The 15,995-nt window shown below is 44.2% G+C and overlaps 1 protein-coding gene across 1 annotated transcript; it reads left to right on the forward strand.

The window, feature by feature from the left end:
• The first annotated feature begins 577 nt into the window (after positions 1-577).
• Positions 578-14,789, forward strand: gtf2h4 (general transcription factor IIH, polypeptide 4). Its single transcript, XM_083645774.1, has 14 exons — positions 578-689; positions 943-1,061; positions 1,175-1,279; positions 3,366-3,497; positions 5,706-5,891; positions 6,839-6,947; positions 8,090-8,158; positions 9,108-9,191; positions 9,853-10,003; positions 11,941-12,071; positions 12,883-12,930; positions 13,005-13,083; positions 13,496-13,557; positions 14,241-14,789. Exons 2-14 carry the CDS (start codon positions 946-948, stop codon positions 14,349-14,351), a joined length of 1,383 nt encoding a protein of 460 aa, XP_083501900.1. The 5' UTR covers positions 578-689; positions 943-945; the 3' UTR covers positions 14,352-14,789.
• Positions 14,790-15,995: the final 1,206 nt, after the last annotated feature.

Raw genomic sequence — 15,995 nt, forward strand, 5'->3', positions numbered from 1 at the left:
TTTCTTTTCTTTTCTGTTTTGTTTTTTGTTTTTTGTTTTTAATGTGTAATAATGGGTTTCCACCCGTAGACACAGCAGAGGGCGCTGTTTCCCCGCTGGGAAGCGGAAGAGCAACAGCCATTTTCAAAGGAAAAGACAGGTGGAAGAACAGAAAACCAGTTTTCAGTTTATCTAACCCAAACGGGCATTTGTAAAGTACAGTAATTGTGTTTTCACAATTCTATGATTTATGAAGTTCAGTAACATAAATACTGACCCTTTCAACTTGACAACATTACTTAATTGAATCCAGAAGATGGTAGTAGTGCAATGATTTCCACAGACTCAGACAAGTGTGTACAGTATCATGAATGGGAGCGCTGTGAGGATAGGCTACATAATGAACACTGTAAATAGATTGCACTATGATGAATTTCCCCATGGGATGAATAAAGGACAACTTAGTAATATAACCTAACTATGGAGAAGACCTCAAAGTCCAGTAGGTGGCGGTAATGCGCCATTTAAGGATGCCAACCGCCAATCAAATCCGAAGAAATCCAACGGATGCATGCTGCCGTGAAGAAGAAATAGGTGACGTCACGTGATGACGTGGGAACATGGCGTCCTGGTGAAAACTTGCCCGTGTCGCATATGAATATTTTGTGATTAAAAGCAGGAATTCGGCGATAGCTGACATCATTTCTGTGGTAAACAGTCTCTTTTTACACTTTTTTCCTTATGAGCTCATGCAAAGCCTGTCGCCATGAAGTCCTTACGGTGCTTTGTGTTGTGACTGGTTGATGTTTGTGTGTAACGTCTGTGTGTTTGGAGCGGTTTGGAGCCCCTTTTGGGGATTCCCACCTCCCACTTTGAAAGCCTCTGATCTAAAGAGGCTAGGAGTCTTTCTTTAAAGAAACTGTGGAGCATTATGATAGCTACAGTCTCTTCTTTCTTTTCTAGAACATGAAGCTGCGTGTCCAGTTGCAATGCAAGAACTTACACGAATACCTGAAAGAGTTGAGTCCGGAGATTTTGGACAGATTATACAATCATCCAGCCACATGTTTGGCTGTCTACAGGTGGGTCATATTTGGTTATGTGACGTGTATTATGTTAATTAATATACGAATTATATGACTCCAGTCCAGAAGGTCATGACGTAAAATTTCATATTGAGTTTGGTCCCTTACAGGGAGCTCCCGGCCCTGGCCAAGAATTATGTGATGCGGATGCTGTTCCTAGATCAGCCTCTCCCCCAGGCAGCAGTGGCTTTGTGGGTGAACAAAAACAGTCAGAAGTGAGTTACCTGTCATGCCCTCAACACCTTTTAGTGAGTCACCTGTCTGTCATGCCCTCAACACCTTTTAGTGAGTCACCTGTCTGTCATGTCCTCAATACCTTTTAGTGAGTCACCTGTCTGTCATGTCCTCAACACCTTTTAGTGAGTCACCTGTCTGTCATGTCCTCAACACCTTTTAGTGAGTCACCTGTCTGCCATGTCAACACCTTTTAGTGAGTCACCTGTCTGTCATGCCCTCAATACCTTTTAGTGAGTCACCTGTCTGTCATGTCCTCAACACCTTTTAGTGAGTCACCTGTTTGTCATGCCCTCAATACCTTTTAGTGAGTCACCTGTCTGTCATGCCCTCAATACCTTTTAGTGAGTCACCTGTCTGTCATGTCCTCAACACCTTTTAGTGAGTCACCTGTCATGTCCTCAACACCTTTTAGTGAGTCACCTGTCATGTCCTCAACACCTTTTAGTGAGTCACCTGTCTGTCATGCCCTCAATACCTTTTAGTGAGTCACCTGTCTGTCATGCCCTCAATACCTTTTAGTGAGTCACCTGTCTGTCATGCCCTCAATACCTTTTAGTGAGTCACCTGTCTGTCATGTCCTCAACACATTTTAGTGAGTCACCTGTCATGTCCTCAACACCTTTTAGTGAGTCACCTGTCTGTCATGCCCTCAACACCTTTTAGTGAGTCACCTGTCTGTCATGTCCTCAATACCTTTTAGTGAGTCACCTGTCTGTCATGTCCTCAACACCTTTTTGTGAGTCACCTGTCTGTCATGCCCTCAATACCTTTTAGTGAGTCACCTGTCTGTCATGCCCTCAACACCTTTTAGTGAGTCACCTGTCTGTCATGTCCTCAACACCTTTTAGTGAGTCACCTGTCATGTCCTCAACACCTTTTAGTGAGTCACTTGTCTGTCATGCCCTCACCACCTTTTAGTGAGTCACCTGTCTGTCATGTCAACACCTTTTAGTGAGTCACCTGTCTGTCATGCCCTCAACACCTTTTAGTGAGTCACCTGTCTGTCATGTCAACACCTTTTAGTGAGTCACCTGTCTGTCATGTCAACACCTTTTAGTGAGTCACCTGTCTGTCATGTCAACACCTTTTAGTCAGTCACCTGTCTGTCATGTCCTCAACACCTTTTAGTGAGTCACCTGTCTGTCATGTCCTCAACACCTTTTAGTGAGTCACATGTCTGTCATGTCAACACCTTTTAGTGAGTCACCTGTCTGTCATGTCCTCAACACCTTTTAGTGAGTCACCTGTCTGTCATGCCCTCAACACCTTTTAGTGAGTCACCTGTCTGTCATGTCAACACCTTTTAGTGAGTCACCTGTCTGTCATGTCCTCAACACCTTTTAGTGAGTCACCTGTCATGTCCTCAACACCTTTTAGTCAGTCACCTGTCTGTCATGTCCTCAACACCTTTTAGTGAGTCACCTGTCTGTCATGTCCTCAACACCTTTTAGTGAGTCACCTGTCATGTCCTCGACACCTTTTAGTGAGTCACCTGTCTGTCATGTCCTCAACACCTTTTAGTGAGTCACCTGTCATGTCCTCAACACCTTTTAGTGAGTCACCTGTCTGTCATGTCAACACCTTTTAGTGAGTCACCTGTCTGTCATGTCAACACCTTTTAGTGAGTCACCTGTCTGTCATGTCCTCAACACCTTTTAGTCAGTCACCTGTCTGTCATGTCACCACCTTTTAGTGAGTCACCTGTCTGTCATGTCAACACCTTTTAGTGAGTCACCTGTCTGTCATGTCAACACCTTTTAGTGAGTCACCTGTCTGTCATGTCCTCAACACCTTTTAGTGAGTCACCTGTCTGTCATGTCCTCAACACCTTTTAGTGAGTCACCTGTCTGTCATGCCCTCAACACCTTTTAGTGAGTCACCTGTCTGTCATGTCCTCAACACCTTTTAGTGAGTCACCTGTCTGTCATGCCCTCACCACCTTTCAGCTTACAGATCTTACAAATTAAATACACTTGTCAGATACAATGCATACTGCTGAACATGTCCAGGCTTGACACAGATCACCACTTTATCAGAGTCTAATTTTGTGGCCCTGGCTTCCAGGGACCATGATGAGTGCGTGTCGGTGTTGTCGGGCCTGCGTCTGTGGCACAGCCAGCAGCTGCAGGGGGGACTGCAGGGATACATTCTAAACCCCATCTTCAAAGACAACCTGAGGATATCGCTGCTCGGCGGGTAAGTCATTACCTGACGCTGCCAGGCAGGGGCGCTATTGTGTTCACAAGACACCCGCCGGACGTGCGATTTGTGAAAACAATACCGCCCCTCTCTGCCAGTGTCAGGTTAGGTAAGTCAGTGCCCCTTTAACAAACGTTTTCACTCAACTGAAGTATTTCGTAGCCAAAGGATTGTAATGTGAGTCCAGTAGCCCTAGATTAGCCTCATTGTTTAGTGTTATCCGACTAGAAGAATTGATAACGTCGACGTCTTGTGTCAAATTTCCTGCATTCCAGAGATGACGGAAAGTTTGAAATTATGAATTTCTCTGACAAATGCGTAGGGATGTCAATTTTCAGTTAATTTCACTTTCGATTAACCGACGCTAATAATCGATTAACCTATCGGTTAATTCATAATTTTTTAATATTATTATTATTATTTTTTTTTTTGTCTATTTACTCAATGAGCTCATGCCCAAACAAGGCGTGTCTATTTAGATGCTGAAAATTTCAGCATCTAAATAGACACGCCTTGTTTGGGCATGAGCTCATTGAGTAAATAGACAAAAAAAAAAAAAAATAATAATATTAACTGATAGACCGACAGCAATAACCGAACAACGACGTTAGCGACGGTTAATCGATTAACGGTTAACCGTTGACATCCCTAGTTTGAACATCACTTCAAGTTGGAATTACAAGAGATGCAGTTGTCTGACGTCACGTCAATAGCGTGGCATACACTGCAAACTCTACACAGCATTACTGTTAACGTGTTTATAATCCTCACAATACACTTAACTTAGTTTGATTTTCAGCATCACATGACCTTACATCCATCAAAATGCCTGTGTGGTAAATGGTTAAACATACATTTGAAATGTAAAGTTGCAGTTACAGTTTATAACATTGCAAAATATTGACACATTAGCTATGTCACATTACATGACGTAACATTAGCTGACATACCGTAAAATACCAATTATTAGCCCGGGCGTTAATTGACAAAATATGTAGCCAGACCCCGCGTCAATATGGGACCTGCGGCAGTTTGGGACCTGCTTTAATTATTTTTGTACAAAAATATTGCTCAGCAAAGATTGTAAATAGTATGAAATTGTTTATTTAAACCATTTATTTTAATGAGTTGGCTACAGCCCCCCACACGATTGCTTGTCTATGGGGAGAGCCGCGCCTCCCTCTCAGCGCAGCAGAGCACATTGCATGCCAGTTCTGGCCTGTACATGAAAAATAAAATAAAATTTGAGCTGAACTGTGACCTACCGGTATTTACCACTAAACTTTCTCCGCTGAAGGTGAGAGAACATGATCATCATGTGAGCAGATTATTTGTTGCATGCGCTGCCTCCTCCGCTGGCTGCATGCGCTGCCTCCTCCGATGTGCGGTGAAATACCAATTAGAAGCCGACTTCTATGCCCGCTGGCAGGGAAACATACGATAGGCACATTTCTCAAAATAATTATTACACCAGAGATGTCGGTTTTAGTGTACAAAAATCTTCAGGAAATGCCTACACAATTTTCAGAATCATCAGATGTTGACGGAAAACGAATTTTGATCAGCAAGTTTCGTGCATGTGTTTTTTTTCCTCGTTGTTCCCGTTTCCTCGTTGTTCGTCTTCTTCATCCGATTTTTCTTCTTCGTTGTGTTTGGGAGATGCATTCAACAGGATGTCGCAAAGGTAAAAAGAAAACATTGAAAAAACTAACCGGGCGTCAAATTGGGACCTGCTTTTATGTACAAAATATGTATCCAGACCCCGCTTATATATGGGACCCGCGGCAATTTGGAAGTCGGCTTCTAATTGGTATTTTACGGTAGCTAATGTCACATTAGCTATTAATTCTTCATTATTCCTTTACTAATTCAACTAACAATAATAATAATAGTAATAAGAAGAAAATAAATGACACAGTCGTAACACACCTTGTATCATTATTATGCTGTCGTCCACTGATGGGGGTGATATATATACAGTATATATATATATATATGTATATATATATATAGCGAATGACCAAATGTTCATTTGGGGTTAGGGTCCCAAAGTGCATCCTAAAACTCTGCTCTTCCAAGTGTTTCTGTTGAAGGTTCTCTGCTCTGTGCTTCACAGGGGCAAAGCGTGTGTTTCTGTTGAAGGTTCTCTGCTCTGTGCTCACAGGGGCAAAGCGTGTTGAAGGTTCTCTGCTCTGTGCTTCACAGGGGCAAAGCGTGGGCAGATGAGGGAAGCTCTCTGGGCCCCGACCGTCACGCGCGGGACATCGAGAGTCTGGACCGCTATGCTATGGAGCGCTGGGAGGTCATCCTGCAGTTCATGGTGGGCTCGCCCAGTGCTGCTGTCAGCCAGGACCTGGCTCAGCTGCTCATACAGGCAGGCCTCATGCGAAGGTACCTATCAGCCAGTGCTGTGGGAGGTCCACGCCTCATTTTGATCCAATCAGAGAAGTGTTTATTGCGATGCCTTTTAAAGGACTATACGTATTCTTTCCCCCCGAATCCAACGCCACCATCTGTGAGTCTTTACGAGTTACAGTTGCTGAGATACTTTCAGGCTTCAGGAGAGAGACAGAGTACAGCGAGCGGGGGCGAGTTCCAAGTTAGTGACCAAACACACTATTTCAGTGATTTCTGTCAGAATATAGAGCCATTTAACACTTATTTTAACACAAAAACATTGCTGAATGCAGCTTTAACATCCAGTTTTTGTCAGTGCAAAATGGTCATTTTACTCTAGTTTTAGTTTTAGTCAACGAAATGAACACATGCCATGGTGCCGATCACTGCTTATACCAGTGGTTCTCAAATCCTTTCACATGAAGGACCCCTAAACTGACAGCAATGTGACCACGGACCCCCATTTCATAGGATTTGGTCCCATGGACCCCCATATGATAATAAGATTGAGTTCTAGATGTTTTATTACAGAAAGTGTATAAAACCCATGACCAAAATAGTCATTGTGTTACTTATGAATGGAATTATAGCTAAAATAAATTACCCCCCTTTTGGCTGGGGACCCCCTGGAACCCTCTCAAGGACCCCTGGGGGTCCCCGGACCCCCATTTGAGAACCACTGGCTTATACTACTAAGTACCCAGTTCTTCTTGCATTACTTCCTTTGAGCGAGAGGATTTTTGCCAGGAAAGAGCTACCAGACGTTCTGTTTTGAACAGACAATGGAAAAGCTTTCATGAGCTGGATATACTGTAGGAGGAGGAATCACTATTGTGTTATTATAGAGGAGACTAGCAAAACGGATTCATATGCATGTATTCCTATGCAAATGTTGCAGCTGATGACTAGAACCTCCCTAACATGTTGTGGTCCCTCCTCAGTGAGCCAGGCGAGGCACCCTGCATCACCTCGGCTGGTTTCCAGTTCCTCTTGCTGGACACGGCTTCTCAGCTTTGGTATTTCACCCTACAGTACCTCAACACTGCACAGGTACGGCTAGTGTTGTCAAGACCACCTCACTAACCATTTCACCCTACAGTACCTCAACACTGCACAGGTACGGCTAGTGTTGTCAAGACCACCTCACTAACCATTTCACCCTACAGTACCTCAACACTGCACAGGTACGGCTAGTGTTGTCAAGACCACCTCACTAACCATTTCACCCTACAGTACCTCAACACTGCACAGGTACGGCTAGTGTTGTCAAGACCACCTCACTAACCATTTCACCCTACAGTACCTCAACACTGCACAGGTACGGCTAGTGTTGTCAAGACCACCTCACTAACCATTTCACCCTACAGTACCTCAACACTGCACAGGTACGGCTAGTGTTGTCAAGACCACCTCACTAACCATTTCACCCTACAGTACCTCAACACTGCACAGGTACGGCTAGTGTTGTCAAGACCACCTCACTAACCATTTCACCCTACAGTACCTCAACACTGCACAGGTATGGCTAGTGTTGTCAAGACCACCTCACTAACCATTTCACCCTACAGTACCTCAACACTGCACAGGTACGGCTAGTGTTGTCAAGACCACCTCACTAACCATTTCACCCTACAGTACCTCAACACTGCACAGGTACGGCTAGTGTTGTCAAGACCACCTCACTAACCATTTCACCCTACAGTACCTCAACACTGCACAGGTACGGCTAGTGTTGTCAAGACCACCTCACTAACCCGAGACCAAGACCAAGACCGAGGGCGGGCGAGACCAAGACCGAGGGCGGGCGAGACCGAGCTAGCTTTTGTCCTAGTACTTTTTCTTCTTCTTCTTCCAAGAAGAGTGAGAGAAGCTATTAGACCAAAAGGCAAACATGACTGGAAATGTATTCATAGGAATTATGAATCATCACATCTGGATTGTTCCAAGCTTTCTTTGATTAGGGTAGTCATTCTATATGGAGTGATAACGACTCAAAGAACCCTCTGATTTGTTAAAGACTCAACTGGCGAATCAGAATAAATGAGCCAGTATGTAAGAAAAGAAAAAGAAATAAAAGTAGTTCTGTTGAATCATTTCATGCATTACATTGTTCTTTCCAGCAGTTGGGGAAGGATTTTGAAGAGTGCAGCTTCAATGTGTTTTCACATTGGACTCTTTCTCTCTCTCTGCAGACACGAGGGATGGATCTAGTGGAGATCCTGTCCTTCTTGTTCCAGCTCAGCTTCTCCACTCTCGGCAGGGTGAGTTGGTAACAGAGTTATTATAGATTTGTACATTTTATTTGTTTTTATTTTCCTTTCGTTTTTCATTTTCGTTTTCATTTCTGTTTAGTTTCAGTTAGTTTCCAGAGTGGGTTTACTCCTTTCCGTTTAAGATAGATTTTATATTGTTTAGTTTTAGTTTCATTTTTATTGGTTTCATTATTATTATTATTATCATCATCATCATCGTCATTATTATTATTATTATTATTATTATTATTATCATCATTATATGGGTGGTACTGTATTTGTCGGGGAAAGATTTCAGAAGTTCAGAATGGCTATTACAATACAAACGCAACACTTTGTGAAGGCAGTTGACTCACAGTCTACAGTCATGTAGACCGGTGGGTCCAGGGACCCCCAGGCGTCCTTGAGGGTCCCCAGCTAAAAGGTGAATCATTTACTTTCACTATAATTCCATCCATAAGTATCACAATGATAGAATCTATGACTATTTTTGTCATGGATTTCATACACTTTCTGTAATAAAACATCTAAAAGCAAAAATCCTATCAGATGGGGGTCTCTGTGACCAAATCGTATCAAATGGGGGTCCGTGGTTTAATTTGTGTCAGTTTAGGGCCTTTGACGTGGAAACATTTGAGAAGCACTTATGTCGACATCCCAGTCTCAGTTAACACATGCACCAATGCCTCCACATGGTTGTTGTGTTGACAAATTGACCATTTTGACATTTTCTGTATATTTTTCAGTTAGTCCCCCGGCCCAATGTCTAGTTTTTGTTTTTGTTTTAGTTAACTAAAATGTGTGTTGTTGCTTTTTACAGCTAGTTTTAGTTGTTAGTTTAGTTTTAGTTAACTATAATACCTTGGTTTGGTATTTTAATGATCAAACTAAATAAATCAATGTGATGAATTGTAATAGTGGTTGTTGTTGTTGTTGATGTTGCCTGTGTGCCTCTCAGGATTACTCTGTGGAGGGCATGAGTGACTCCCTGCTGACCTTCTTGCAGCACCTGCGGGAGCTGGGCCTGGTCTTCCAGAGGAAGGTGACTCATTGTTTTGCAGTAGAACATCAATCTAAGCTCTTTGGCACAAATGGTGACGTGCGTCGTTACAGCGCGAGCGCATGTATGTTTTCATCCAACATTAATGTTGAAACAGGTAGGAGAAAGTGACTGGAGGTGGGCTTTAAAGGTTTCCATGGTGACAGACAGATTAACCCATTGATACCTGATGCAGCATTTGTGTGTATATCCCTCATTTGTATGTGTATCCCTTTAAGATGCGGTTTGCGGTCTTAAAGGGATACTGCATCAGGTATCAATGGGTTAAAGTCCAGCTGAAACGGCATTTCCAGATACACTATCTAACTTCCGTATTGTGACGTATTTCAACGTAAAACAGGATAGACACAAATATATCAACGTTTAGAAGGACTGAGTGTGAGACGAGTGCCCTGCTGCAGTGCTTCCAAGCGGAGGGAGACAGGAGACCGCTATACTATTTACCGGACAAATCTGAAAGTTACCGGCAGGCACGCTCCAATAACAGTCTATGTTACAAACACAATGACAGTGCCTGGATGGCTCATGCTCAGTGCGCCCAGCCCCAGAGCAGGGAAGAGAAACAGTCCAAGGAGGGTGAATATTTTTCATAGCCGCTGTATTATAGATAGGCAATATTGTAATTTGTGCCTTTTCTCATCAGAGGAAGTCCAGGCGGTACTATCCCACCAGACTGGCCATCACTCTGGCTGCAGGAGTCAGTACCAACTCCTTGTCTTCCTTGAACCCCCCGGGGACCGGAGAGACGGGCTATATTGTGGTAGAAACCAACTACCGCGTCTACGCCTACACAAGTAGGTCTCAATAACAGAAGGCTGAAGGTTCTGTGTGTCGCATTTGAACATCAATACATCATGTCCACATTGCTTCATCAAATAAACAACAAGACCATAGAGTACCGCAAGGATGATGTCATTTTGTAGGCTTACCCAGAAGTCCCTGCGCTTCCTGGTTCTTGGGGGAAGGGGGGGTTCCAGACCTTCGAAGTCCCGCCCACTCCACAGAGTTTGAGTTGACAATTCAGTCTGAATATCAGGCTATGAAATAAGCTCTGTGGTTAACAAAAGTTTATGAAACCACAAAGTTTGTGTTTTAGCAAGATAATCTTCACAATTGAGGACCACTTTCATTGTTTTTGAAGGGTCTTCTGAAAATCACGTTAAAAAAAATGCTTTTATGCTTTGAAAATCGTAAAAGTACGATACGATACGATACGATACAACTTTATTGTCAGCAGGCTGAAATTTGTTTTGCATCCAATGGCATTCTCTGTTCAAGAAGTTACACATGAAAAACATGAAGACATGAAAGTTACACATGAAAGACACAACAGACAAAGACAAGACATCCAGAACTAATCCACAGAATTACAGAAGGCAAGCAGTTCTCCTGGAGGGCAACAGTTGGTATTCTCCATTCAGAACATGCAAGGGGTCCGAGGATATACTGGTAGCTAGTCTAAGCATGCTTTTGATTTGAGCTTCTTTAAAAGAGTGAAACACAGACTCTCCAGGCTGGCCAATAATCTTAGCACAGATTTTTAACTGGCTAAAAAACTTGGTTTTCAGGGAAACCGATAGGCTGTTGAACCAAGCCGTACTACAGTACAACATGACGCTCTGAGTAACAGAGGTAAAGAAAAGTGACAGAATCTGACTACTAGCACCAAAGGATCTAAGTCTACGGAGCGAGTAAATTTGCTTCTGAATCTTCTTACAGATAAATTCTATGTGAGGGATCCATGACAGGGCAGCATCTATCATCACTCCTAGATATTTATAAGAGGGGACCTGTTTGATACTCTCATTATGAATGATGACTGGGGGTAGCTGACAGTCAGGGGGAATGCCAAAAATTATCTCCTCTGTCTTCCTGGTGTTGATTACAAGAGCATTTTTGTCGCACCATTCCACAAGCTGGTCTACACTTAACTGGTACTGGCTTCGGTCGTCACTTTCCGTCAGCAGGTCAGCAGTGCTCCTCGTTTGTGAAGATGATGATCTTGCTGAACACAAACTAAGCTGTTTCATAAACTTCTGTTGCCAACAGACCATATTTCATGCATTTAAAGGGGGACTAACCCCCAGATATGTACAGTATCAGAACAGTGATTTGAAAATACCTATGGAAAAAACCAAGAAATGACATATAAAAAAGTGGGAACATATAAAACAATAAACCATATAAAAATAAATAATAAACATATAAAACATGACATAATAAACATAATAAACATGACATAATAAACCATATAAAACACATAAAAAGTGTTTTGGGGGTTAGTTACACTTTAAGTGAAATCTCCGTTCTAAAAGCCCATTCACTTTTCCCCTGAAGTCCAGGACTTCCACCTTCCCACTACAAAACCTGCTCCTCCCTGAGCTACTCTGACACATGGTGGACAACCCGCTCAGCCATTTCCACTCTGAGAACGCCTCCTCGACTCTGATTGGCTAAACGGACGGTGACTATCCGACCAGCCGTCCATCCAGAAAAAGTTCTGCCCTCTTGAACCTTTCTGTCCATCAAAACGTATGCAAATGTGCTGGATACATTACGTACGCTTCATCAGTGCTCCATGGACAGCTGTGTTGAAAATGAATGGAAGTGAACAGAGAAATGAACGCAGACGGACAGACACCACGGAACAACAGTGTGACCACCCCCTGCTTTGGTGACTTGTATCACCCCCTACTTTGGTGACTTGTATGCATCTGTGTCTCCCTGTCAGACTCTGAGCTTCAGATCGCTCTGGTGGCCCTCTTCAGTGAAATGTTGTACCGCTTCCCCAACGTGGTGGTGGCTCATGTGACCCGGGAGTCAGTGCAACAGGCCATCCTCAACGGCATCACGGCACAGCAGGTACAGTGCTGCGCTGCACCGCCTGACGCCGCCGTGCTGCTGTCGTTCCTGCACCAATGGGCCGGGAAAACCCCGCCTCCCAACTCATTTGATTGGTCGCCGCTAGGGTGTGGAAGAAGTGCAGCTCAGGGTCCTGTGGCTGCACGGGTAAGGTGTGCGCCTTCCAATCTGAGGACTGGGGTTCGATTCCCGGTCGAACCACACACATTTTGATCAAACATTAGGGTTAGGCATTAGGTTTAGGCAAGTACAACAACGTGGGTTTGCTTATGGTTAGATGAGAAAACCCTCATCTCAACCACATCTTTCGCACGTTTTTAGGAAGAAGCAATTGCGGCGACCAATCAAATGAGTTCGGGCGGGGTTTTCCCGGCCTGTACTGGGAAGAAATGTTGATCCAGGAACGACACCAACACGGTGATATCAGGCCTCAGCATAAGGCCTTCAGTAGAAATGAGCATGGGACGATTTATCGCAGACAGAAATGTGACAATGCGCATCCCGGGGCAGAACATTTAACCACAATATTACAGTAGCTACATTTTATTCAGCTGAAGTAGACATCATTTCACAAGCTCAGCTCTTCATCTAAATGATATTATCATAGTCCCATACTAACCAAACTTGGTACATGTGTACAGGTATGTACTCGAAGCTAGTACAATTTTGTGGGTGTCATTTCGCTAATAGGGGGCGCTATAGCAATATTTCAACATTGAAAAAGCCAGCCTGCTCTGTGTGGGTCTCCTCCACCTTATTATGCATAATCTCTATGGTAACTCCAGGTCTGTTTTGTCTCTTTTGTTTTCAGATCATCCACTTCTTGAGGACCAGAGCTCACCCTGTCATGCTTAAGCAGGTACATTACGTGCTTTTCACACTGTTCATTCAGCTGTGACAGGCCTGTCTTCACCTTCTGTTTCTGTCCTTCAGAGCCCAGTGTTGCCTCCAACCATAACGGACCAGATCAGGCTGTGGGAGCTGGAGAGGGATCGACTACAGTTCTCAGAGGGTGAGCATGCCGCACGTTTTCAGGAAGAAGGCCCAGACTAGGGAAAAATGATGGTCTGAGAATGATACCAACACGGAGATATCAGGACGTGCGTTGTTTTTAGTTTTGAGACAAAGCTTGGAGAGGAATGTAGAATCAATGTGTTGAAAAGAAACCTAATGAAAGCTGAAGTGCTCTCTGGTGGAGCCTCAGCTCTCTGGAGAGCTGCTAAGATGATTGATTTCTCAGCCTTGTTCATTTTGTCCTCCCTGAAGGTCCTGACAGACAGAGGTTGGCCTCAGTCTGTTGATAGCGCTCAGTCAATACAGCTGCCTTGTAACCCACGTGTTGTAAACTGTAACAGAGTGAGTGAGTATTGACTTGATGCTGGCCTTTAACCTCATGTCTCCTCTGTTCCTGTTGTTCCTGTCAGGAGTGCTCTACAACCAGTTCCTCTCCCAGGCTGACTTTGAGGTGCTGCGAGACAGAGCCCAGGTTGGATTTTGTTTCCTATCTCCAGAAGTCAGTTCACTTAAAAAGAATCATTTATTAGGACGGCGATATGGCCAGTGTCGTACATTTGACTCGGACCAAAACACAACAAAGAAAAGCAGAATTCTCTCTCCCCACGTTGTTGTTTGTTTATTTTGGTCTGTGTCAAATGTTTTGTTTACTCGCAATTCATATCTCCGAGAAATCGTCTTATGATCACATCAGGCTTCAAACTCTTTCAATCTGGATTTGAAGAAAAATGGGGAAAACTCAACAGCAATGGTTCTTTCCAGAAATCATGACCCGGTTACTCAAGATAATCAAAAATACCTTGTTGTGAGCAGTTTCATGTAGGAACAATTTTCCTTTGACCAAACTACACCCGCTAGCTGCTAGCTAGTTCCTACATGAAACTGCAGCTAGCAGCAGCAGTTAAGTTGTGGCGTGCGCTGCTAGATGCGGGTTCCCTCTCTTCTGTGCATTCAGTGATATAGTAACACACCACGCAATAGTGGAACTGTGTATTGTACTGACATCAGTTCAAATGGTCGGTCAGTCAGTCAGTCAGTCAGTAAGCCCCTGAGCCTTTTCTAGGCCGGCCCGTTCCAGGTTAAAAACAAAATAAAAAACAAATGGAAAAATACCAAAGTATACTAACTGTGCTGTGGCATGTTGTGTGTCTGCAGGGTCTGGGCTGTCTGGTGTGGCAGAACGTGGCTCACAGGATGATGGTGGTGACGCAACAGGGACACAGCGAGGTCAAGAGGTTCTGGAAACGACAGAAGTCTCACACCTAACGTCCGGAGTAGGGATGGGCATTTTAAGTCATTTAAATAGAATACTCTCGTTCTATTATGAACGAGTAATCGGGTACCCGCACGGGGACGATTTAACGATGCTGTTTTGGCTGCGCTGCTGCAATGCGCGTTACAACGGGGGCGAGTACCCGGACAGCTGAAACGTTACTGGAGTACTGACCTTATGAAGGTAACCGAGTACTCCCGCCCATCCCTAGTCTGGAGGAAGAGGACAAACACCTAACGTCTGGAGGAAGGATGAAGGATCAGTCACTTCACACTGGAGGACAGACAGTTGTTCCTGTAGATTGATTTGCAAGGTTTCTGAGTCTTGGGATTTGCTGCTGCTGAGATGGTTCAGTGTGTGCAGCAAGATAAATAAAACAATGGCTTTGTTTTCTATGTGGAATGTGTTGAGTGTTTTGGATTAAATGGTCATATCGGAAAAAACGAGTCCCTGTGTGATTGGCCATTTAGTTAGGCCTCACTTACAGAGTTGGCATGCGGCCTCTCCTCTCTCTTCCCAGAGAGCTTCCATAGTCCACTTTAGTGCTGTGCGATGTCAACCAAATAGCCATCGCGATGGTTCCACAGTGAAAGATTGTGATGGACGATGGCATCGTTGTTTAAGGGGTTAGGGGGGGGGCAGCACTCAGCAGAGAGAGGGAGGTGGAGGGGTTGGTGCTGAAACTGACCAGAGCTGAGGCTATTTAGCCTGTGTTGGATTAGTCTCGCTGCCACATTGTGCTCACACAGCCCACAGATGGACATCATGATGGTCCCATGTAGAAGGCTCAGAGGTCGATGGCGTTCGATCACCTACTCCACTCTGGAGCTCTCCATGACGTTGAACCTGTGTTGAGGCATTTTGGCCACTAATTAGCCATTTTGGCCCATTTAGTCGGCCCTAATTACCTAATTAAAAATACAGCTCCATTAGGTGACCCACAGAGGTGCTCTTTACACTTCCTGAAAGATTCAGCGCGATCACATGTAAAATGGCATAGCTGTGGCCGAACACAGTTTCTGTTCACACACACACACACACAGACATCGCATTTGCATTCTTATTATAGGATGATCACCTCGTTTTTACCCCTTCTGTTCTAATGTGATTTAAGATAAGCCAATGATGAATGTCTTATTTTCATAAAGCAATAAATATGTATTTAGATAATAATAAGGTTAACTCGACAGTCAGCAAGGATCCCACTGGTCATGGGACTTGTCAGAGCTGTATTCCAGACAACGTCTCTGGGGAAGTCTTGTTTCACTGACTGGAGTGAAAACCAACATGAAGCCAGGAAGGAAGAACAAGCACTCATTTTTCATCATAGCCACAGTGGGAACCCTGTGTCAGACCAGAAGGAACCAGCACAGTGGGAACCCTGTGTCAGACCAGAAGGAACCGGCACAGTGTGAACCCTGTGTCAGACCAGAAGGAACCGGCACAGTGTGAACCCTGTGTCAGACCAGAAGGAACCGGCACAGTGGGAACCCTGTGTCAGACCAGAGGGAACCAGGAAAATTTCTTAAAAAAAAAAGTGGAATGATACATTTTGACATACATACTGGCCATTTAGTCAGGCCTCGCTCACAGAGTTGGCATGCAGCCTCTCCTCTCTCCAGAGGGGGTTCATAGTC

This window comes from Poromitra crassiceps (genome assembly GCF_964638095.1).
Source record: "Poromitra crassiceps genome assembly, chromosome: 11".
NCBI lineage: Eukaryota > Metazoa > Chordata > Actinopteri > Beryciformes > Melamphaidae > Poromitra > Poromitra crassiceps.